At 35.8% G+C, this 26142-nt stretch overlaps 1 protein-coding gene across 1 annotated transcript in view; it reads right to left on the bottom strand.

Moving 5' to 3' along the window:
- The window catches only part of LOC149075836 (HEAT repeat-containing protein 3), a 47657-nt gene that overhangs the window by 10574 nt on the left and 10941 nt on the right, over positions 1 to 26142 (bottom strand). The window contains exons 3-8 of the mRNA XM_089243351.1: positions 13000 to 13087; positions 6842 to 6942; positions 5943 to 6046; positions 4293 to 4436; positions 3222 to 3367; positions 2577 to 2618 (exon numbers count right to left, since the gene is read on the bottom strand). Coding sequence (XP_089099477.1) covers positions 2577 to 2618; positions 3222 to 3367; positions 4293 to 4436; positions 5943 to 6046; positions 6842 to 6942; positions 13000 to 13087 — 625 coding nt within the window. The remainder of the gene's footprint in view (positions 1 to 2576; positions 2619 to 3221; positions 3368 to 4292; positions 4437 to 5942; positions 6047 to 6841; positions 6943 to 12999; positions 13088 to 26142) is intronic.

Here is a 26142-nt window from a genome sequence, read left to right as displayed (position 1 = left end):
CTCAAGTTTCAACTGTGTGTAAAATACTGCACTGACATGCTGAATAACTTGGCCGCATTGAGCAACAACATCAACCTTTACTGGGTTCCTGGTCACGTAAATTTCCAGGGAAATGAACTCGCAGACCAGATAGCCAAAGAGGCAGCGAACATGAAGCTATCTGGACCTGAACCTTTCTATCCTGTTGCGATGTCAACCATCAAAGGAGATGTCAAACAATGGATAGAAGACAAACACATACGGCAATGGAACTCAAGGTGGGACTGCAGACCGGCCAAGCTGGCCTTGGGAACCCATCCGAATATTGCCAAAAAACTTATCTGATTGAACAGGAAACAAATTCGTCAGGTTATACAGATCATCACTGGTCATGCTAACCTAGCGAAACACCTACACAACTGCAGCTATACAGATTCACCTATTTGCCCTGCGTGTGGAGAAGAAGACGAAACTCCACTCCACTATGTGGGATGATGTCCCGCCTTCTCTATCCCGAGAAGGAACTACTTCGGTGATCATCAGGTGACACTAAGTGAAGTTGTCAATGCTCCCAGCATTTACAACTTGGTAAATTTTCTAAATTACACTAAACGCCTAAATTCATGGTGAGTTTCAATTCTGCTGTAACTTGAACTTTCATGCATTACTATTTAATAACCTCATGTTGAGTTCTCAGCCATATCCCTGAGACCTTCTCTGCTCCTTTTCTAAAAGGGCACCGCAGACAGGAGCAGCTTCAAATTTTCTGACATGGCTTTACCGGTTGCGGTTCTCCTTAATGTCCCATATAGAGACCCAATATAATGTGGTAATAGATACCATAACTCTCGTCCCCGGAGCAGTCATCAAACTCTGGGTATTTCCACAGAATAATATTTTTCTTCATTCTTACATGACCCACAACTCATGTTGAACCACTTGGTGTTAGAGCAATGGGCAAAATTTGCCTAGGCTTTTCCCCTATGGGACGCCAAATGATGATGATGGTAAAAGTATAACAAGTGAGGTAAAATTGTGGTTCTTGATTTTCCATCCCCGTCGTTTCATCGATCAACCTAGATGTTTTAGTTACTCACACTGAAAAAAGTTTTGTATGGCCTCTAATCAATTTTGTAAGTGTGGTGGTGATGACCATGTCTATGAGCTATGTCAAAATTTAGTTTCTTGTATAATTGCAAAGCTGCACACCTAGCCACTGACCGGAATTGTCCGACATTTATTTTTGAAGCAAAAGTCCTCAAATACAAAGCTGAAAACTATGTCCCCATAAACATTGCACAAGCAAGGTGTAAATCAAATAATACGTCATATGCTGGTCGTGTTAATATTTCAACGTCGTCGAACATTAACGCTTTGAAACTGGAGATCAGATCTCTGGTTCATGCGGAGATAAATGCGCTTAGAGAAATAGTTCTCAAGGAGTTTAGCTCCAGTCTCCAAGAATCCCTTCAAAACTTCATTAAATCCTTGATACCGGTGATCGTGAATTCTGTTAATTTATCTCTCCAAAATACGTGCATGCCATGTTCAGATGGTGCAAATGTGGACATGGAGGCCTTGGATTGTTCCGGTATAAACTTTAATGACACCCTTCCATCTGATGATGATCCTGGCTCAAATATCTCTGGTGAATTTGAGTGTACCAATTTTCTCATCTTGTCCGCGGAAACAGCAAAGAAACGTTGAACATTCAAAAAACCAAATAAAAGGGGGATTCTAAGCCCCAACCCAAAACTTGATGGTTCCCCTCGATTGTTATCAAGTAGATAATGTTGCCTTTTTTGGGTGTGTGTGCTTTTTTCACATTTTTTCTTTTCGCATTCAGTGAAAAGAGTTCATTGTTATCTTGTCTAAACTTGTTTTTTTTCTCCCCTCAGTCTGGGTTATTTTTAGCAGATGTGTTTTTCCCTCTTTATTTTTTATTTTATTATTATAATTATTATAATTATTTTATTGATTTCTCCTGTTTGTTTCTAATGAATAAAGTAGTCAGTAATGTTACGATTCTCTCATTGAATGTAAGGTACATTTTATTTAAATATTTATCATTGTATTTTGATGCCCTTTGTTTTCCGGAATATTATATATATATATATATATTTTTTTTTTTTAAGCCATCTTAAATTTTTTTGGGTTTCCTTACTGAAAGATCTTAGTCATGTTTCCGCTTTATTATATAATTTTTTTTTCTTTCAGTTATTTTCATACTCATAACCTTGTATTGTAATAATTTGTTTGGTTTTTTTGTCAGTATCTGTGACCATGAGGCATTATTAATGTTTTTGTTATTGTGAGTATTTGTGAAAATGCTTTATTTTTACCCGTGTTATCTTTTCCTCTACTTTTTTTCTCATGATCAGGGTATGGCCATAGTAGCCGAAAGCCCTGTATAATTATTATTGTATTTTATTGTATCCACTGTCAAAGGCCCAACTGTATAAATATATATGAGCATAATCAAAAAATAAGGGACACATTTTCTAAATTATAATACATACATTACACATGTTTGAGTTGAGAAGATGTAACATAATCATGCATAAGAAAAACTTTCTTCAAATAATATGTGAACTTACTTTTTCTTTTAATGAAACTTTCTCTTCTTCACCTTTGTTTTCCTTATTGAAATATTGAAGATTTAAAAACATGCAATGCATTAAAACATATATTAATAAATTTTTTTCTCCGACTTTTATGAGATTTTTTCAAACATATATAAATAAAACTAACAACTGAATTAAATTTAAATTAAACAATTTATGAATGTAAAGAAATCTGAATTTTTACCATCAAATTATTCAAAAAATTCAAGTATTCAAAAAGCTATTTCATGGACACAAAACAAATTGACTGGGAAAAAGAAAATATGATTTAGCATTATAATAAGAATCAGATTCATAAAAATCAAAGAAAAATCTAGAGAAAATAGATTTAGAGAAAAATCTATTGATGCTTCAATGCAAATACATACATTATCAAATGATACTAAATAACTCTTACAACAATGAAATTTTAAATCCCCTGATTAATGAGCAATTATAGATTCATCTTAATGAAAATTTGTAATTTGAAATCCAGAATTTTAGAGAGTGGTAAAAAGATGTAGATATCAGTAGTAATATAATAAAAACAGGCATTCATCTTAATTTAATGTTGAAAAAATTCTTGAACAAAAAAAAGAATATTTAAACAAAATATATTGCAGATCAGCATAAAACTACCTTGACAGAGTCAATTGATCTTGCTATGTTTTCAATATCACTTTGAATAGGAATATTCAGAGTATTTTCTATGATTTGCATTATAAAATCTGCTGCTGAAGCTTCACTGTCAATCACTTTGCTCCAATACAGATTGAACAGCACTCCTACAAGAAATTTAAAAGAAAAAGTTGAAAAAATAATAGCTTTGTGATGTAGAAATAATTTTGTTTTCTAATTTCTTTAAAATGCTAGAGAAAAATAATGTATCAAATTTTGCAGATTAATGTATTTCTTGGACTAACTACCACAGTTAGACAAAATAAAGAATGAAAAAGGTTTTCAAAATAATCACATCAGCAATTGTATCTTTCAAGGATAACATTTGACTTTCATGTAAATACTTCCTTGGATCCTCCAAACAAATGTTTGTTATAAAATGCTTAGAATTGATTCTGAATAGTTACTGGATTCCCCTGCATTAGCTGGCACGATGGCGAACAAAATTGAGGAAGACCAGCATGACAGGTAATTTCACATTTTGACTTTCTACAGGTTGATTTAAACCTTGCCTCATCTCCACATTTAAGGATCACCCCCTGTTCTGAGAATTAGGTTCAGACCGTTTGAGATTTATGCTTGCTTTCTTATACCACAAATTTTCATTTATTAAAACTGTTGGATGCTATTTAAGTTTGCATAGATCAGATGAGTTAAATATTAAAATATAATAGGAACACCATGAATGGAAAATAATAAGTAGGCCTAGATTGCAATATATTTTTGCATTCCATGTTCATGTGTAAGATTGGAATACACAGAGCAAAAATTGCACTGCAAAACACAATGTTGTGTGCGGGTTTAACATCTGGTCAATCTTGATCGATGGTTGGGATTCTTGTTATACGATATTGTCAATAGTCAACTTCACGAAGGTGGTGTTTTTTTAAACAGAAATTAACACTGTCAACACAATAGTGTAAGCATTGCAAGCATACAAAATTATTTAAAAAAAAAATCAAGCATAGTGAACAAATATGCTAAGAAATACAGTACTATATTGGCTTATAAAAGAAGGAAATAGTGAGTCACCAGTAGTCAGAATCTTGATGTGAATATGGATTCCGTCATTGCATGTTAAAGACATGATTGATTTTAGAGATTCCACATTTTTAGTTTCTGCAAGAGTCTTGAGTGCATTCATGTTGTTTTCTGTGACTGTTTGCATGCACTGAACTAGAGAAAATGAATTCTTGCATTAAAAAAAAAGATAGGAAAAGAAACAAATTCTGATGGCAAGAATGAACTTGAAGTTATGTAACACATCATCTTTAATTTGACAATAGCTTCTTACGAATGACCATATTATTGTTCTGGCATTACATAAAACCTTTTCATAATTATAAAAAACTTTGTCTTACCTCTTGAAAATTATTTGGAAATTTTATCCATCGAATCAGATTAAACACACAAGTCTGTCTGGTGATCCTTAACTAAATGAAAGCTGCTTAAGCTTGGCTGGAGTTCTCACGCAACAAATTATAAAAATAAGCGTGTCTGGATTTATATAAGTATCGCGCTGAAAGCCATCTGCTGTCTGTAGCATACTTGCCAACTACTATTATGGAATTTCTGTAGTTTCTACAGATTTCTACAATAAAATTCGGAATTACTGCAAATCTTAAAAAACTACAGAAATCTGTTTTTTTTAGAAACTTCTTTTGTACAAGGATTTTTTGAGTGCCATTATCCTATCGAGTACAAAATGGCATCATGCACAGACTATGTCTCCAAAAAATAAATATCACAATAACAAATCAACCGATTGACACAAAAACGTGCAGTTTGCACTAAGATAACTTGTCATAACCTAGAGTTCTTTTTGATGAATAAAAGTTCAAATTTCATTAAAGTTGGACAGAAAACTTGACATCTATCTATATATATAATTGATGTTTTGTGTGTCTGTGCATATGCATAAATTTACAATTTCATATCAATCTTTATGATTCTGGTCAAATTTTTATGTTCACCAAATAGGTACCAACTTAATGAAAAAATCTGATAGGGTCAAAAAACTGTCTAGCAACAATGCCTTTTGGAATGTCTACTTTTGTTACCTTGGTTCCCAAACAATGGTTCATCACTTTTTAATGCTCCCTGTACATGAAGAAAACCTGGCCAGTGCCAGACATTGCTTGCATTACTCGCTAGTTTGATAAACAATGTCAGATTCACAATTTTTTTCTAAATTTGAAGGAAATTGATTTGAATTAAAAAAAAAATTTGATATAGGTTGGCAGTTCCCCCGCCCCAAACAAAACTTCAAAAAAAAATTGACAATTTTTTTTTTCAGGATTTTTGTGAATTTTTTTTTTTGGGGGGGGGGAAGAGACCTATTTTCCCAGAGATGAACATTGCCACTACAGAGAGGCTTAGTTCCAAGGTTGACTTGTATGTGCTATGGTGAGAGTATTTTAAATGAAATACTGGCTCAAATTAGCCAGTCTCACTAAAATGATTTTTCTCATGAAAAATTTTACTATTATCATTGATATAAAATTATTACTTATAATGAGTTTATACAAAATAGTACAAGGCTGAAGTAATAAAATGAATGTGTTCAACGCATTTGAAAGCTAAATTTGATTATACAATAAATACAAAATCTGACAGAACAGATACAAGGAAGTCGCAATATGAAAGATTAAGTGCAATAAAGGCTGAAGCCATTTGACTCACCTACAGCCAGTATCATTTCTGAAATGTCTAGTTTCAGATATGGCAGCAATAGTAACAGCAGGTTATTACTGTTGAAGATATCTAAGGCAGCACTGCTATTTTCACTAGAAGAGGAAAAAAAGGTGAAGTTTTAGGACATGTATTTAATGGGAAAGATGGGGGGGGGGGGAATGATGATAATAAATGTGATATTGAAAGTAAATTTTACTGAGATTGTAAATTTCAATACAAAATAATAAATTAGAAATAAAACTAAATAAAACAGCTTGTAACCAATTTGAATTGAGTAAGAAAGAAAAACAATACAGACAAACTTTGAAGAATCTGCTTTCATATGAGAGATAACTGCACTTATTTGACATTAAAAACAGCATGAATTCATAACGAGTCATTTTAAATAACATGCTCTGTACAAACGTAACTGAATGAATTGTAAACTGCATTAACATATAGAGCTCCATGTCAATCAATGGTAGGTAAATGACAGTAAAATAGATATAGAACGTTTATTTGTATTCCATTCCTCCCCAAGTACAACTCTAATTAGAGCCAAAGAAAACAGTTTTATCCTGTTATCCTATTTGGCTCACTTTTAATTTTTTCATACTCCAATCCTATTGTCTCTGTAGCAGTGAAAATTTCAACAATATAAGCCTACCCAAAAAATTCCACTCGTAAACCAACTCTACTGAGACGTGGGTCCCTGTATAGAGGTGATCAATTAATTGTGTACATACAGGAAAAGTCTAAACCCTCAAAAAATTTGGCTTCAGAGTGAAGGTGATTTCATGGAGGTTTTACTATACAGTCTCTATCTATGAACCATATATTTTTAATTAAACATCATTTGCAAAAAATTCAAAAAATTTCACATCTTTTTATTTTCAATTGGCATTTACCAAAGTGAAGTTAGAAGACCACAGACTTCTCCAAATGCTTCTTTTTTAGCTGTGTACTTCTCTTGACTTAGTTTTCTCAAATCAAAGCCCTGAGGTCGGAACTAAAAAGGACACACAAATCACACAAAAGTGAATAATTTGTTGGTTACGAGTTAAGATTTCTAAGCAGTTGCCATAAATATCAAAAAATAATAAATAGAAATAAAATTTCAATACTGAAAACAAATGCATTGATTTCAAAACAAAAACATAAAAACACCTGGAGTCTTAAAATATTCTATAAACTGTAGAAAAGTGCTTGGCTAAGTCAGAATTAGTTTGACTATCTAACAACGTTTCAAAATTTGAGTAATATAGAGATAATAAAAAAAACAATTTTAAAATTTTTGCAAGTAAAAACGTAACTCAGCTCACATTAAAAATTGTAAAAGTGTATTTATGTTCATTTAAGAGCAATGCTTGAAGAAACATCACAAATTCATTGTCATGTATAATGAACTTGACTTCATTTCCATAATTTTTAATGAATTCAGAAAAAAATTATGACAGGAGTAGTGATACTTCTAATACTTCAGTAAAAACAAATTAACAAAAACATTACTTGGGAAAAAAAATCAAGAGTATCAAAAAATATAAATGCAAAAACTCTCAATTTTTTTACTCTTAATATTATTTTTATATTAATACATTATTTTACTTGATGTATTATTTATTAGCTTATCATACATACATTCTACTAATATGAAAAAGATTTATGAGGAAAAATTAAAAATTTTGATTTAAAAAATTAACAAAACTAAGTTGCACATTAAAACTAAGATTGGCACACTAATTTTTCGAGTGAAAATTGCGTTTCTCATCTAAAATAATAACAAAAATGAGTCTCAAAAAAAAATGTGCAGGATAAACAATGTTTTTTTTACATTTTTCTAGCTTGGTGACTCAAAAATACTTTCACTTCAAGTATTTTTTCATAGAAGTTTTGGAGAAGGAAATGCTAATCTCCTCATCCTCAAAGAAAGCAAAGCACTATATTTCCTCAATTCCTCGATATATGTAAATACAAGATATTTTTAAGATGGGAAGAAAAAGTCAGTAATACCAAAATAAAATAGAATTTTTATGAAAATGTGGAGATTCATTTAGCTGTTAAAAAAATACAGTAAAAATAAGAGAAGTTGGGAAGCTTAATATTTATAAAATTGTCATCACCACCACAGAATTTCTATACAGGGATTTAAAATTTTCTGAATAAACAAAAAAAGCCAGAGGGAGAATTGCATTCTTTTTTTTTCTCTAATAAAATTTGAAGTTGACCAAAAAATATTCTTGGTGAAATTTTTGTATGAAGTTACTCATTGCAATCAGAGATTACCAAAATTTTCACGTTCGTGGTACTTCTTGCTGGGGATCTTGAAACACTTTGGTAGCACCTTTCTCTACCGGGACACTTGTTGTGAATTACAACTCTATAAAATAATCGATATCACCTCCCTTTTTTTTTTTACCAATCTCACAGTACCCTAACATGCCACAGCACACCATTAGGGAATCACTGCATTAAATATATTTTGTATTAGAAATAGTTAATCACTAAAATAAAAATCAAAAATCAAGCAGGAAAATTAATTTCTGCTATAATTCAAAATATTCTATCTCAACTTCAGAAAATGCTGCAATAAACGATTGTAAATAATATTCTTAAACATATGGTTAGGGGGAAAAACTTGGGTTTCAACAACACTCTGTTCTCTTCATCAAAGCTTTGTGATGGAGCCCTTTATTATAGAGATTGATGTCGGTGATTAAAATCATTTTATGAAATTGGGGGAGTAACCCCTGCAGCACGCAAAAAGGTTTGCCACAAAAATTTTCAAAACGATGAAGAATATTTAGATTATTCCTGTAAAAATAAAAAAAGAATTTTTGGATTTAAAAAATTTATAGTGCATAGTTAGTTTACATCAGTGTTTTTCAACCGCTAGCCCACGGACCGTTGTCAATCCGTTAGAATTTCCTGCCGATCCGGGAAACATTTCATCCAATTGTAGTCACTACTTAATTCAAGATTTAATAAATAAATCATCGTCTCTTTTTTCGTTTTAATTTCTGTCTCAGCCATCGGCATGCGCAATTATTTCTTTCGCCGGTCCGCGAAAATTTTTCAATTATTTTTCTCTTTTAAAAAAGGTTTAAGAACACTGATTTATATAATACTGACAGGTTTCAAACCCATACAACGAATCTGTAACAATGCCGTTTATTTTTCGAATTTAATTGAAATTTCGCGAAGCACTGACGAATTTCTTAAAAATACGGGACGTGGGACAATGCTCCGCGACTGTCTGCAGGCAATTGCGCAACAAAAAAATCGGGTGTTCTGCAACTTTTATCGTCTCGGATGGAAAACTTGAGACAAGTTGCGCGACATTTTGCAAATGTGGACGCGTGACAAAGTCGATGGAACATCTGGCGATGTGTTCGCAACTATAGACAAAATCCGCCATTTGTCCATTGACAGTCGAACGATTTTGTCTATGACTGTGAACATATCAAAATTTCTAGCCTCGATATTAGTGCGGGCCAGAAAAAGAGTTGAACCGCTACTGCTCTAAAAACGAAAGATAAAAAAATAGAGCAAGACTGCTTTAATATTTAGATTTTATGTGAAAAAATTATTTGTACAACACATGGGTCTTCAACGATTAAATTGCAAAAAAAAAAAAAAAAAAATAAATAAATAAAATAAATTGTTAAAGAGCTCTGTGGGTCACTTAAATCTGTATTGCTGTATTTAGAACTGCGAGATATTATCTAAATTCAATAGTAATGCTGTGCATTTGATACATTAAAAGAGTCGTCCTAACGAATTCGGGGATCGGGGCCAAAACGCTTTTCAAGACCTGATTCTATATATTTCGGAGAGGTGCAATTCAGCATACATAATTAAAGCATTTACAGAAATGCTAAAACACACCTTGATGAAAAAAATACAGTAATTTCAGAATTATTGGCACAAATAATTGCATAATTATTGGAAAAATTAATTTCATAATTAAGGAAAAATAATTACAGAATTACAGAAAGAAATGATTTCATAATTAATGAAAATGTAAATTTAATGAAAACATAGTTTTAGAATTATTAAGATAAACTTCAGATTCAATGAAAGAAATAATTTCAAAGTAAATAGAAGTGCATATAGAGATGTCCTCTCCACTTATTAATACAAGGTTCATTGAAAGACTGGTTATTTGTAGAGATGAGGATTACAAGGAAGAAAATTCATCACTGCCACTTGTATTAACAAATTAACAAGTGGAGAGGACATCTCTATATACATGTGGCAATTTGGTGGTCAATGTCATTCACGAGCAATTAGTTGATTGCTGCCGCCGTCCATGTACGGAGCCTTTCAACATATATATATACGTTCCAAGATTGAAATATTCTATCTGCTTCCATAGCTTAGATGGTACAGCACTCGTCCGACAAGCGAGAGACCGGGGTTCGTGTCCCCGTGGGGGCAGTAATAATGATTTTCTTCCTCGTAATCTTCATTTCCACAAATAACCAGTCTTTCAATGAATCTTGTAGTAAATAGAAGTGTCTAATAATTTGGGGAACAATGGTGAAAAAACGGGGAATTCCACTTTACGACTTAGTGGCCCGCGGGCTTCATGGAAAGTTCTAATTTGCCCCGCAATGTCTGAAAGGTTGAAGACCTGGTATAACATAACGGATAATGACACATGCACTTGAGAAAGTGTAAAAAAAATACACATGCGCGAACTTTTAAAGCTCTGATTGAGCATTTAGTGATGTGGGCCACGTTTCGATGGTCTCAGATGTTTCTCGAATACCTTCCTTGGTAAAAAAAATGTGGGGTACGCACGCATACAAAATAGGAAAATAAAATCAATATAATATCTGCAGGCAATTTTCTGGGACACCCAAATCCCTTTAATACCGAACTAGAGGCCTCTAAATATCCCGGGATGGAAAAAAATTCGGGTCAATCAAAGGGGCTGTGACGGTGGTGAAATCTTCAATAGTGAAAAGGGAACAGACAACCACCACATGTGCACACTTTTCCCACGTGTAACATACAGATATTTGGTAAAGGAGCGCGTCATTCACTCCTTAACAACTGCGAAGAATACTTACACTGCCACCAGTAAAATACACGGGGCGGCCGAAAAAAACTGCGAGTTATTGAGAAAGGGATCCTCCTGGGAAACCACCTCATTTGCATAGCTCTGCTCTTTACTTATCCGGCGGCGAACTTTACAACTTCCTCTTTTCATCTTACTCTAATCCCTAGTAATAGCAAGCAGTGTAAAAATAGGGAGGTTACTAGGTATGGGTGGAAGATGACTGGAAGGGATCCATTCATCCAGCTTCTTCCACAACCACCTTATTTTCCATCCCCCAGGCATCATCAGAGAGCCACCATAGCCAGCGTATTACGAATATATAAGCACCCGCGCAAAATTTAATTCAGGAAAAAGAAACACTAATGCTTTTCGCGGAAGAGAGGCAAGAATTTTTTTTTGTATGTATATTCTCCCGGTTCCTCTCCGGGGAATCAGGAACTCATTAAAGACGCTCGACTCCGCGCCCTGGGAGATGGGTAAAAAATGTTCTCCCGTTGTATTTTTATATAAAGCAGGTGTTTTGCATGTACGAGAGCACGCGCGTCTAAACCATGATAGGACACATCTGAGATGGGAGCAACTTAAGACGCACCAGCCTTCCATGCATAACTCTTCCGCCTACCACTTCTGCTCTAGGACACCTGACGCAGAAAGGAGTAGGCACCTGAGAATGAGTCTTATTAATGATATGCGGGACGCGTAAGATGCTTCTAGTGAGGAATGAGATAAGTTCACGTAAATTGAGTACGTAATGCAAAAGTCAGACATCGCAAGAATATTACGCAAAAATATCAGAAAAAAGAGAAACAGATACGCTTATTGAATCAATTGCTATCAATGCAGAAATATCGGTGGAGGCTGTCTCGTCGCAGTTTGAACGTGGATACATATTTTACATCTCGTTACATACAGTGCAATACGACCTTTCAGGATGTTAACCAAAACAGAAGATATACAGTACTCACATAAATGAGGGGTATCGAGCGATTAGTCTAATCGAGATCCATTGGTAGATATTATTGGCCTCTATCTGCATCTTGTACTTCCTGAGATATATCGTAAAATAATTTCGTTACAATACCGTGCCGCGGTGTGATACTCAAAGCTGGAAAAATACAAAGTAAGCAAAATTTTTACCGTATTTTTTTTATACCACACGTCCGCCGTTAGTATATAAAATATTGATTCGGGTATGTAAATTTTTAAAGAATAGTCCGGCCCTGGTGGAAGGTGTGGTATCAATACCTAAATTGATTGAAAATTGACAACTCAAATTTTCTCTAGAAGAATTCCTCGTGCCCCCCCCCCCCCAAAGGTGGAACTTGCGTATGGCCCTGGTATGAACGAGATACTGTACATCCGTAGTATAAAAAAGATCTCCCACATACCTATTCCCTATAATTTATTCTTGGGATACAAGCAAAGTATATATTTTCGTTACTTTAATTTCTCGGAAATGTACCCGTTCGGTCAGATAGTTGATTCATAAGACGTATTTGCATTTCAGGGAACAAAAATCTAAAAAAGGACATAAGTAAGAAAAATTGAAAAAAAAAATATGCCCGGCCTAACGTTCCATGAATTTCGCCTAACGTTCCATAAATGTGCAAATTAGTAAAAAATACAAGAGAAAAGCCAAAAGAAAAAGAATTGTCCAGTGCAGCGTTTCTGAACGTAAATACTCGTACAAGCGAAATTTCTGAAACAATTCGAAGGATCGCCAATTTAAAGTAGGTAGGCGTAATTTATTATTCGGACCAACATGAACATCACTAATATTGATTGTATATAGTGAAACAATTTTCATTTAACCAAAATCAAATTTTCAAGTCAGCTGGTGCTCTCCTTGTCTTATCTTTACGTATCACAGGATGAGAAACGCTGGTCCAGACCAGAGCATATTGGCCACAATTTTCTCTACTGCATGACACTCGTTATGCAATTAAAATTTAAATTCCTTTATGACTTAAATTATTTAAAGAAAAGAGAAGTTCTGCTTACTTCTTTCAAGAATGTTGAGACTGAAGTCATGACGTCCTGCTCGACCATTGCTTCTGCAACTGCGGGTCCTCCGCAAACACTAAGAGCCCTGGAAACGAGTGAAGAAACGCTCATTTTTTAGTCTCATAAAAATTCGAGTGTGTAAGCGTTCATTTCTGGCTGGCAACGAATTTCCTTGCACACTTCAACAAAATATATGAAGGGTTACATCGAGCTAAAAGAGTATCGACTTGCGATTAATCCAAGTTACGAAAATATATTCGCGGAAAATAAAAAAAAAAAGCTTCACCTTACGAGAAAATGTTCTACCGAGCATTTAACGTTCGAAAAGAAATTCGCTGGACACACGAAAGATTGAGAGATTCAGTAAAGTCGAAGGTGATCGTCGTAGTTAAAGCGAATTTATTGATTTTTCTCGTAAGTTGAAAATTTTCTCGCAAGTTGAAGCATTTTTTTTATTTCACGCGAATATATTTCCGTAACTTGGATGAATCGCAAGCCGATAATCTTTTAGCTCGATGTAACCCTGCATATGTTCAGATGAAATGTGTAGGGAAATTCGTCACCAGCCAGAATATTCACACTCGAATTTTTCCAAAGAAACCCCCCCCCCCCCACAAGAAATACATACTACATGGAAAATATGCTTTTTCATAAAATACAGGATATTTTAATAACCATTAGAATATAAGTTGCCTTGTTCCAGGCACATCATCTTAGATCTACGCTTGTACAAGCAAAATCACTCGTACATTGCGATACGGCACCATGCTAACAAATTTTTATACGAGTACAGCGTATATTGTGGGGGGTATACTTACTTTCTTTCAAACCGGGCACAACTAAGGTCTATCACCATCTATGGGCGATTGACTACCTAGTGAGTTGTGCCGAAAGTGTAACTGTGCGTCTACCTAAGTCTGAGTGCGTATGTAGTGTTGCGTTTGATTTTTCAGTGCCACCATCCGTATTTCAGAAGTGAAGTGAGTGATGTGTTATGATTGAATTACATTTATACTGTTTGTAGGTCTGTTGCTCTCTGTGGTGAGACTTTTTAAAGAGGAGATCGGCTCGCATTCGCGCCTTGAATGTGGGGGTATACTGTGGGCAAAGGCGGATTTATGGCTTTTTTTTGCCACCATCCTCCCGTTTTAGTCTAATTTTCTTGATCACCAATTCCATTAATTTGCCTACCGCCCCAAACTATAGCCCGCGGTACCTCTCATAGTCATCTGATCATTTTTGTCGCACCACGGTCATTTTGTGCACACGAGGGCTAATTAGACCGGGACCTACAACTTATTGCCGATTCCGAAAGGCACCGTTTATATTTATACTCATCGAGAGGTTGGTGCTCTAACCCCTCGGTGTGAGAATCCATGCGGTAACAATTTTTTTCCGTGGTAATGTCGCTATTTCTGTTGAACCCCTGTGTAAGTAAAGTTTCTGACAAAGACGAACCGGGTATCGAACTCACGATACCTCTAAACATCCTTTGGTACTTTAGGACAGAATCTTATCGACCTGGATTACCGCGCGCCCGCCTCTGATAGTCGAGACGTGGATAACACGGAATGTCATGTAAACAAGACTCAACTGTATTTTAAACAGGGGAAGTTTATTACGAGATTTTCATGGTAAGAGTAACTTTCGGAACTAATTTCAGAACGACTCGAGTTACAATTATTTATACCAGGGCTAGACAAATCGGAAAAAAATTTAGGTGCCAGAAAAATTTCACAGGTGCAAAAAAATTTTTTCCCGACAAAATCCACCCAAAATATTGCATTCTTTAACTTATCCAGGCCTTAGGGACTTTCTTTCCGTGCTAACAGACACACTAACGCAATTCCCGATGCTTTTAAGCTGTTCTTAGACATAAAAAAAAAATTAGGCAGAATATCAATTTTTTATCGCTATGGCGGCCTGGGATTTTCTCACTTCCTGTGTTATACACACGAGACAATAATCCCCAGACACTTTATAATTCACACACAAAAGTTATTTCTGCTTGAAAAGTTTTTTTTTACAACATTTGGCTTCGTTTTATATAAATACATTGATTAAACTTCTGACATCCCACGCAACTGGCCTAGCGTATGTTACATAACATTATTATTACAATTTATGGCATGGTTCCGAACACCAGCACAAGATGGAGGTGATTGATGTTTCAACCAAAAAAAAAAAATTACCATATATACTGTATGTGTACATAAACAATTCATTCATCTTGTCAAGGCCAACTGACCACGCACAAAAACACAAGTAACTCCCTGGACAGATAGCCCTCCCTAAAGCAGACAATTCTCAATCTTTTAAATTGCTTTTCCGCTATTCAAATAGTACGACGTGCACGTCGAATATAAGACCAGAACTTTTTGCATTTCATGTCGAAATTTAAGAAGGAAATGAAAAAAAAAGGGGGAAGGAGAAATAAATAAAGGTAAAATACTTCGGACAGGAACAAACAGGTATTGAAGAGAGAAGGGAAGCAGTTCGAAACGTGCAGCAAGAGCACCGAGCCACAGAGGGTGGCACTATTTGCCGCGCCAGCGGCGCATAAAATCCCTCCGAGATATTGCATTGCGTAGGAGGGGGAGCTTGAGTTTGGAAATGTTCTTCTTTCTTGGAAGAAGACGACCAAGATTGAAGTATACATGCACGCACCGTTTGACGTATTGCGGAGTTGGAACGGCGTGTCATCTGGGGAAATAGGACGTTAATGGTTTGTGTGTGTCTGTGCAGGCAGTTGGAGGACCAAGAACCGTGGGGGTTGCGGTGCATCTGCATTTTTCTTTTGAGATTTTTCTTTTCTAAAAACCCAGCAACACCGGGGGATATCGAAGAAGAGAGTTCACACGCGTGCATATGCGTCTTTTTTTCGTGTATATATAGATAAGTTTTTCAGACAAGGGACATCCGAACTCCTTTCCAATTTCGGATTGTCCAAAAAAAAGAAAAGAAACCGCAACTGCTTGGTCCTCTCTTGGTTACCGTACAGACCATTACAGAGGGAAGGGAACGAATACATATTGAACATGAAGGGAATGAACAATAATGGGCCTAAATACTTCCAAAAATTTCCATTTTCTTTTTTTTCCTGGAGGAAACAAATTAATGGGAGAAAGATAAGGCATTGATCTTAAATCCGAATCACTAAAAGATTTACATTCATTTCTGATATACTTTTTTAACGGAAAACAAAAGAGAAAAATTTGTAAGAAAATGAAAATTCAATTCTACACATACTATCAAATAACTGCTATATAACCTCCATTTTTAAAAATATATTATAAAATTTTATCCTGATAATTTTCAAAGCTCCATCGGGATGAAGCGAACAGACACACTTCCAAAAGCACGATCCCATTCCTAGAAAAAATGACACTAGAAACTCGAATCAAGTCTGTCATTTTGTCATCATGTCCTTATCAAGTTCCCAAATGTAGCACTTTCATCCAAACCGAGATAAACTCCGGTCTATCGCCATGGCTAATTTATTACCGATTGAGTTGTGTCCGAAGTGTGAATGTGTGTACCTAACTGTCCGGGTTGCGTATCTAGTGCTGTGTGTGAATTTTAAGTGATGTCATCTATATTTCAAATTGTTATTGAAGTGGAATGATTGAATAGTTGTGCCGTTGTAGGACTGTAGCGCATTGTGGCGAGACTTTTTAACGGGGAGATCGGCTCGCATTTGCACCTCGAAGTTGGGAACCACGTGGGTTTTGAACCTGGGGACTCACGATGCGATTCCGTCACTATGATCACTCGATCACTATGCCAGATGTACCACTGATGGACTTTAGTGATTTTGGGCTGCGCTTATTTTATTTAGTCCTTCCAAGCCTCAAAGCAGAATATGCCAAAAACTGTGACGTACGTCGTGGAACAATCACTGTTGCTGCAGATCAATCTGGAAGAATTTTAAGAAAATTGTACAACACTATTATGGGGAATTTTTACCGAAGAACATTTCCAGTCAACTGAGGGATTGTTGCAAAACAATGCAAAAACAACAGTGTAAAACATTCTGTTTTGGGGCTTCCTAGTTTGGTCTAAAATCCTTCCCAATATGTGTAAACACCTTTTGCGCTCAAGGACAAAATTCACGACAAGTTTAACACTACTTCAAGGACACATAAATGTTCAATTCAAATGATGAAAATCAAAAGATTTACTCTTTACGTTCGGGCTTTCAGCAACAAATTTGGACAATGTTGCCCAGTTGAAATACCAGCGATGTTTCTCATAAACTAGTGTCTTTGTTAATATTTTGGAAACAAAGAAAAAAAAGATGAGTAGAGCATTTTCGAATCCGCCCCATATACGTGTAATATTATACATATTTTAAATAATCTTAGTAACAGGAAAGTAAAAAAAAGGAGCCAATGCTGAGGTAAAGGAACAAAAATTCCGTTCATAGGATTGCCAATGAAAGGTCGCGATGATGAAAGGGGAAGAAAATAGAGCTCTCTAGTATTTTTTCCAGTTACTCTGACACGAGAAATCTCGCCCTTGTATGGAAATAGAATAAAATACTTCACTTAATCATTAAAAAAAAAGCAAAATTATTTGATGTTCACTGATCAAATAATTCCGATTCCTGATTCCTCCGATCTCTTGGCGTTCGTTATAACTGGGTTCAACTGTATAAGTTTAACCAACAATTTCTTTTTTTTACAAAGGTAAGGAAAAAGGATATAAATTGCTACTTCTCAAAATATCAGTTAATTTTGTTAATTAAGTTAATTTTTTTTAACAATACGTAACTTAGGCCAATATGTCAGAAACATTTTGATCATTTTTGTCGCACCACGGTCATTTTTTGCACACCAGGGCTAATTAGACCGGGACCTACAATTTATTGCCGATTTCGAACAGCAGGCTTGTTTTTTATACTCATCGAGAGGTTGGAGCGCTAACCCCTCGATGGGGGACTCCCTACGGTAGCAATTTTTTCTGGAAAGTTTTCTGACAAGGACGAATCGGGTATCGAACTCGCGACACCTCTAAACATCCCTTGGTACTTTAGGCGAGTATCTTATCAACCTGAGATACCGCGCCCAGAAACATTATAAATATATGATTGACATTTTTAATCAAAACTGCAGATGGTTTTCTTCATGTATTTAAATACCTTTGTTCATAAAAAATAAAACCTTTGATGAGAAAAATTTTCTTATTTGCTTTTTAAGTAACATTACAAAACTTTTGAAATTCATAAATATGAATTTCAAAACATTTTGTATTAAGTACCAAAGTAAATATTTTGTATCAAAATTTATATTAAGATAATTATTATCTTAATACAAATTACAAAGGCCACAACAGGCAAACTACCCAATGAGGTAGCTGGAAAAAAAAATTCCCGTGAAAATTAAGGATGTGAAATATACTAAAAATTCAGCAATCCAAAATAAAAGCAATATCCATGAAAAATCAAAAAACTATGAGGAAAATAAAATAATACATTGCCCTAAGAATTCTAAATTTAGAAAACCATCTAAAATTGCTTAGAATCTGCTACTCTTTCTAAAACTTTTGAAATGTCTCTCGTCACTTATCTGACTATGCAATATACTTGTTCAAAGAGACACAAATTTTTATTTTCAAAAAAAAAAATCATGAATTATTATCATATTTTGTGAATGGGCCCCAATTCCATAACCTAAAGCATGTGATAGGTAGGCAAGAAGAAAATCTCTACCACAATGACTGACAGAAGGTTTTTCTGAAGAAACAGGAGGGAGAAAAAGGGAGTTTTGTAGGCGTCTCTTGAGCACCTACATAAAGAAAAGAGAAGGGAGAGAAAATACCGGAATGCTTCCAGTTTTTTCATCCTAGGATCAACTTTTCAAAAAGACTGGGTGGCTTTGGGAGAAACATGAAGCTGCTGCTTTTGAATAGAAAATAACTACAGAATGACAGAGATTTTGCATATAAAAAGAAATTTCATTTTCTCCAAGGATGCATGCATATTGGAAGAAATACTACATAAGGAAGAACATTTTTTTTCATGTCTCAATCACTGCATAATTTATAAGCTGCTCCTTGAACTAGCAATATTTCTATTACATTCCCTCTTTAATTTTTATTTTATATCAGAATAATCCATCATATATTAACATTAAAAATATTTCAGCTGCATTTTTTTATAGTGTTCTAATATTAAAAAGAAAAAATCTTATCAGCAACTGAATAGCTTACAAAATCTCAGTGATGCAACTCATAATAACCTAGGTTGAAGAGACCCAGAGTCCTCGATGAATAAAAGTATACTGTGGGATTTGTAAATTAAATTTTCATACAAAATTTTCTGAATTTTTCGATGCAAGGGTTCTTATCAGAAGTTTTAAGTCTGTTTTCTATTGATGTTTTCAGGCATCAAAGCATTTTGAATCAAATATTTCAATGTATATATCAATATTGTATATGAAAATATTTATAAAACTAAAAAGTTCAAAGGACCCTTTCAAATCTAATCTCTCTGAATAAAAACTTCACATCACTTGGTATTAAAATTTTTACAAACTAATCAATATTATAACAATATTTGGAATATTTATTATGTTTTCTCTACACCAAAAAATTCATCTCTCTCTCTCGGTTCATTTCATGGAAATGAAAAATGGTCATAGCACATTTCCAGTTTGGGCTTTTACCATTAATTACCAAAATCGATCATGAAAAGTCCATATTCTTCTATCAGTGATTGAACAAACACGTTTTCACAAATCTTTAGTAATTTGCCATATCATTAACTTATTACTACTTGATACTGAATATTTATTAAAACATTATTGATATTAATCATTCATACATCAATTTTAATCACCTCTAAAAAAAGTAAATTCTCTGAATGCCTCTGTGAAGCCTCTGTGTTTCAACTTTATTATTATTATTAACCCCTTGAACTGAAATGATGAGTCCAGCTCACCATGAAATTGTCTGTCTGAGCATTTCTGCCTGAAAACAAATTGCAGTCCAAGGCAACAGTTCTTCTAAACTTTTCCTTTTCAGGCTTTTTTCTCAACAACTCAATTCAATAAAACCTAGGTTTGTGATCTAAGCCTTTACTGTAACATATGTGCATTTCAGAGCTTCATCGCCACAATAAGATGGACGGATGATAGTACATGCCAACAACTCAGTTCAAAAAGGCAACTCAAAATTCCGTTTTGAGAAATACACTGAAGAGCCAAAAAAAAACTAATCACCTGCCTAATATCGTGTAGGGCTCCCGCGAGCCCGCAGAAGTGCCGCAACACGACGTGGCATGGATTCGACTAATGTCTGAAGTAGTGCTGGAGGTAATTGACACCATGAATCCTGCAGGGCTGTCCATAAATCCGTAGGAGTAAGAGGGGGTGGAGATTTCTTCTGAACAGCACGTTGCAAGGCATCCTAGATATGTTCAATAACGTTCATGTCTGGGGATTTAGGTGGCCAGCGGAAGTGTCTAAAGTCAGAAGAGTGTTCCTGGAGCCACTTTGTAGCAATTCTGGACGTGTGGGGTGTCGCATTGTCCTGCTGAAATTGTCAAAGTCCGTCGGAATGCACAATGGACATGAATGGGTGCAGGTGATCAGACAGGATGCTTACGTATCTGTCACCTGTCAGAGTCGTATCTAGACGTATCAGGGGGTCCCATATCACGCCAACTGCACACGCCCCATACCATCACAGAGCCTCCACCAGCTTGAACAGTCCCCTGTTGACATGTAGGGTCCATGGATTCATGAGGTTGTCTCCATACCCGTACACGTCCATCAGCTCGAAGCAATTGGAACCGAGACTCGTCAGACCAGGCAACGTGTTTCCAGTCCTCAACAGTCCAATGTCGGTGTTGTCGGGCCCAGGCGAGGCATAAAGCTTGCGTGTCGTGCAATCATCAAAGGTACACGAGTGGGCCTTCGGCTCCGAAAGCCCATATCGATGATGTTTCGTTGAATGGTTCACACGCTGACACTTGTTGATGGCCCAGCATTGAAATCTGCAGCAATTTGCGGAAGGGTTGCACGTCTGTCACGTTTAATGATTCTCGTCAGTCGTCGTTGGTCCCGTTCTTGCATGATCTTTTTTCGGCCGCAGTGATGTCGTAGATTTAATTTTTTACCGGATTCCCGATATTCACGGTACACTCGTGAAATGGTCCTACGTGAAAATCCAAATTTCATCGCTACCTCGGAGATGCTATGTCCCATCTCTCGGGCGCCGACTATAACACCACGTTCAAACTCACTTAAATCTCGATAACCTGCCATTGTAGCAGCAGTAACCGATCTAACAACTATGCCAGACACTTGTTGTGTTATATAGGCGTTGCCGACCGCAGCGCCGTATTCTGATTGGTTCCATATCTCTTTATTTGCATACGCATGCCTGTACCAGTTTTTTTGGCTTTTCACTTTATATCTGTATTTTAAAGATTCACTTTGTACAGAAAGGAATGGAATCAACTCAGATTTAATTAGAATAGGGAACATATAATAAGCAGATTTCGAAGTTATTGCTGTTTTGTAATATGTAGAAGCTTTTTTGACTGTCCTCATGGCGTACATGACTAAAAAAAATAAATTTTCTTATTTGCTTTTTTGGGGTCATTCAAGTATTACGTCAGCATCGATGGGGGGGGGGGGGGGTTTCCCGATTTGCTGACTTTCGGTGACGGGGGGGGGGGGAGTTTGGATAATGTTTACGTCATAATCCACCCTTAATGAAAATATGAAATATTTTTAATGGCATCTTACTCGGTGCGCCAAAAACGAGAAAAACCTTTCGATAGTTTGTGGGCACTTGAAGTAACACACCCCCTATTGATAAGTGCCCTACAGAACCACTTTAGTGATCTCTAAATGTTTCGCGGATTCAAGTGATCTGGAAATGTGTCGGGGGCCGCTTAAGTGCTCTGGAACTGTGTCACGCATCACTCAAGTGATCCATAATTATATGCCGTGGATCACTTAAATAATCTAAGAATGAGCCACGGGTAACTTGAGTGATGTAGAACCACACTGCGGGCCACTTAAATGCTCTAAAACTACGTCACATGTCACTCAAGGGATCTCTAAATGTGTCACGGAGCGCTTAATTAAGTGTTCTGGAACTGTGTACCGGGTCATTTAAGTGATCTGAAACTGTGTACCGGGTCATTTAAGTGATTTGAAAATGTGTCACGGGCCGCTTAAATGTTCTGGAATTCTACCACGGGACACTTAAGCGATCTGTAAATGCGCCGCTTAGTTCATTTTTACAAAATTAAGTTTGAGGACGGCAGGCCGCATCAGATAACCCCAGGGCCATATTTGATCCGCGGGCCAAGAGCCTTTATGCGATTCCTCGTATGGCTTAGAGGTTGGGTCGCAATGAATTTATTAAAGATAAATTTTGAGTTCATAGCCTTCAAATAACATTGAAATCAACAGAAATTGATTATAATAACATATAAAGGTATTTTCTTCCAAAAACATTTTTTTCCATTAAAAAAATTAATTTTTTATCGTGGGGGAGAGGGGAACGAGCCCCCTATGCCCTCCCACCTGTATACGTCTCTAATCCCACCAATATGCGTTAGGATTCAAAGGGGCAGAGCTGATGACGAAATTTTGCTGACAAGGGGGGGGGGGGGTCAAAAATGGCTAAAAACTTGCTTACGTAATACTTGAACGGCCCCTTTGAACTGGGCTGTCGATGTCAAGGAAAAAAAAATTTTTTAATGAAATCCAGGGTTTGTTCCGACAAGTGTGGCAATATTAGGTTTCAAAAAAAGCTTGTCGATTCCGATCTGTAAAAAATCATGTAATTCTACTGGTATGCCATTAGAGTATAAGCCAGAGATGCCATTGACGCGCTATAACACGTGAAATACCCGAAATTTCGGGAAAGGACGCATAAAAATTTGGTGGAACAAGGAAAGAAAAATTTCATCATAGAACTAGGAAGAAAACTCTTTCCTAGGCCGGGATTACACGATAAAAGTTTTATAAAAGTTCGTTTATAAAACTTGAAAAATGCAACCAATAGGCCAATCAGTTAAGTTCGTTCGAATGTAACAGATGTGTTCATTGGTTACATTTTTCAAGTTTTATAAAATAATTTTTTATCAAAGTTTTATAGTGTAATACCAGCTTTAGTTCCATGATGAAAAAAGTGGAGAGAAAAACCTCCCCAACATTTTTTCCCCCTTTTTTTCTTTTCAGTCTTATCACGATCGCACACGATCTTGAAAAAGTGGTTTTACACATTTGTGTACTGTATTGTACTGATATACACGCGAGTTGTTGAAGATATTTAGTTTCCCCTTAATGTGAGGGGCCGTGTACAGAATTTTCAAAGAGAATTTCGGAGTTTTTACTCCCATACGTATTTTCTCCCCTACGGTTACATATCGGCAATTACGTTACTTTCGCGGCTATCTGCTGGCATTCTATACGACAAAGACAGCGTTCTATACGGCGTAAATTCGCCTTGTTCTTACAAGATTGCGAATGCGTATTTTTGAAAAATCGTTAAGGATTTGGAACGCCCGTTCAAAGTGGGCAACATTTCCCGAGATCGTTGAAAAAAAAAGGAGTCTGTAAAAACTCTACCTTGAATACTCGCAGTTTTGTCACCTAGCTGCTATGTGATAGACGCCGTTTCGCATCGCGAAAATCCCTGGTTTGTACGCGGAATCGGCTTTAGGAGGGGCAGAAGGATTTCTTCCACAGAACACTTGTGGATCATTAACGCTCAAAAAGAATTTTAAATTAATATAGTATAAAATACTATTTTCTCCAATATTTTAATTTTATACAAAAATATTTTTAATTTTTCACTTTCTGGGGGCGGGGGCTCTATAACAACCCCCCCCCCCACCCCAATTTTGCTTTTGGTGGAAATCCGGGTCTGAACCCACGATTGCGTAGTGGTAATCGGCTACGAATACGATTTTCTAAGGTTTCCAATTTTGAGTTTCCAGTTTTGAGGCTATTCCTTTGAAAAAAGCTATGGTCGCCACGAAAATCACACAGACCTACAACACAAATATGTATACATTAAATTTCCAATCCATGAAAAACCAATTTGGAGGATAGATTCAGGGCCGCAACTAGGGGGGGGGGGAGAAGGCGGGTCTAGTTCTCCCCGAGCTATGGAATAGAGGGGGCGCCGAATTCACCCTTTATAACTGCTTCTTCTACATTACATGGGGTGCCAAAATGTGTGCTTGCAAAATAAGACTAGACTAATGTTACTAGACAAAATGATAATTTGAGAAATTATGGCACCACCTACTGAACACAAAACACGCTGAATGCTGGGCACACACACAAACACACTTGAGTTTAACCAACACAAATCTGACATAGCTTCCATATTCAGGTGTGAAAATATGTGGCAGTTAAATGTCAACAGATCACAGTGATGGACCAACAGGGAGGGAAAATAAAATCATTCTACTAGGAAATCACTTCGCAAGGATTGGTATGAAATCCTTGCTCGTATGAATAGAGAGAATAATAATAATAAGATAATTATCTGAGAGAGTGTGTACTAAAAGAGAGAGAGACAGAGAAAATCTCATTTTCTTTTTAAATTTAAATCAGAAGATATTCTTGAAAGAGGTAAGATTTTTTTTAAAGAAATGAAAAATCAATCGGAAGGGAATTAATAAATCAATCTATTAGTAAATATATAAATGTGTTTCTTTTAATTTTTAATTACTGTGGATCCTGCTTATAACGTTTTTAAAAAAAACTGACATAAAAAAAGTTGTAAGCAGGAAATCACTACAACTGAGAAATCTTAATAAGAATTATTTAGAGTTGGGACCATGAAAATCAGTTGTACTAAGTAGAAAAATGTTCTGAATGGGAATGTTATAAGTGTGATCAACTGCATATTCAATTTAGATTTGTTACATGTGCTACATTCCATATGTTAAATTCTCATTAATGGGCTTCTTTGAAAGCTTTTCCTACTAGTAGACAATGAAACTAAATGAACCTTTTTTTGTACAGAACATGTTTTTAGAAATGAATTATTTGATTCACAGAGATGCCTCCTCCTAATGAAACTAAATGAACCTTTTTTTGTACAGAACATGTTTTTAGAAATGAATTATTTGATTCACAGAGATGCCTCCTCCTACCGAAGAAATATAAGCAGGTTATGAAAGACCTGGGGCATGCTGGAAAAAGAATTCATAGAGATACCAGTGAATTATGGGGAGGAGGGGGCATACTTATTTTTTCAAGATTTTTTTTTCGAGAGGGACCCACTTTCACTTGAAAGGGACCCAGATTTTTTGCATACTCTGAGTCCTGGGATCCAGGTAAATTAAAGTAAAGTGGCATCTCTGATAAGCAATGAGTTTTTTATAAAATATTTTAGAATATTTGACGGCCTATTGACACTTTAATGTGCCTTCGAAACCACTAGACGAGATATCACTGAGATCTCTGATATGTAAGATAATCTGTGATAACACGTTTGGGTACAGTTCCAGGTAGTTTTTGTGGCTTCAATGTGATTTGCGTTTATTGTTTTCAGCAGTTTCTTATTTTGCATCAGCTGAAGCACAGTCATAGTATAATTTCATTCTGATTCACACATCCACCATCAATACTGTTGATTGCTTCACAAATGTTTCGTCATGGGTAGTTTTCATTGTCCTCTGACTTCTGAAATTCTCATAATCAGCACCACTGCTTTTGGGTATTCTCTCACAAAATCTTTGACATTTTCTGAAAAATTTCCTCTTCGGTGAATCTGCATCTTCTTGCCATTTCTATAGCAATCATAAATAGCAGATATCTCTACTTTGCGAAACAAACAATTTGTACAACAAAAATGACAAAATTACTTGATAAAATCTGAGACACCTGTTGACCAATATCTACAGATGAGAATGAAGGTAAAAAAGATTCAGAATGGGGATTATACTGTATTAGATGAACAAAGAGACTATCAAAAGAATTTTGATCGCACAAAATTAAACTTTGACAAGGTAAGTAGTATTATGAGGTTAATTTGTTCTAATCCAGAAGAAAGATAGTTTCCTAGTCTCCAAGAAATCTATAACACACGGAAAATATGCCTGTCCCATAAAATCAGGGGAGGCTTAAGCGAGGGTGCAAGGGATGCGGTGCACCCGGG

The sequence above is a fragment of the Pholcus phalangioides genome, unplaced genomic scaffold (assembly GCF_987345545.1).
Source record: "Pholcus phalangioides strain wild (caught in Gottingen) unplaced genomic scaffold, Ppha-v1.0 ptg000015l_1, whole genome shotgun sequence".
NCBI classification, from domain to species: Eukaryota; Metazoa; Arthropoda; class Arachnida; order Araneae; family Pholcidae; genus Pholcus; species Pholcus phalangioides.
This window is presented reverse-complemented; position numbering and strand designations above follow the sequence as displayed.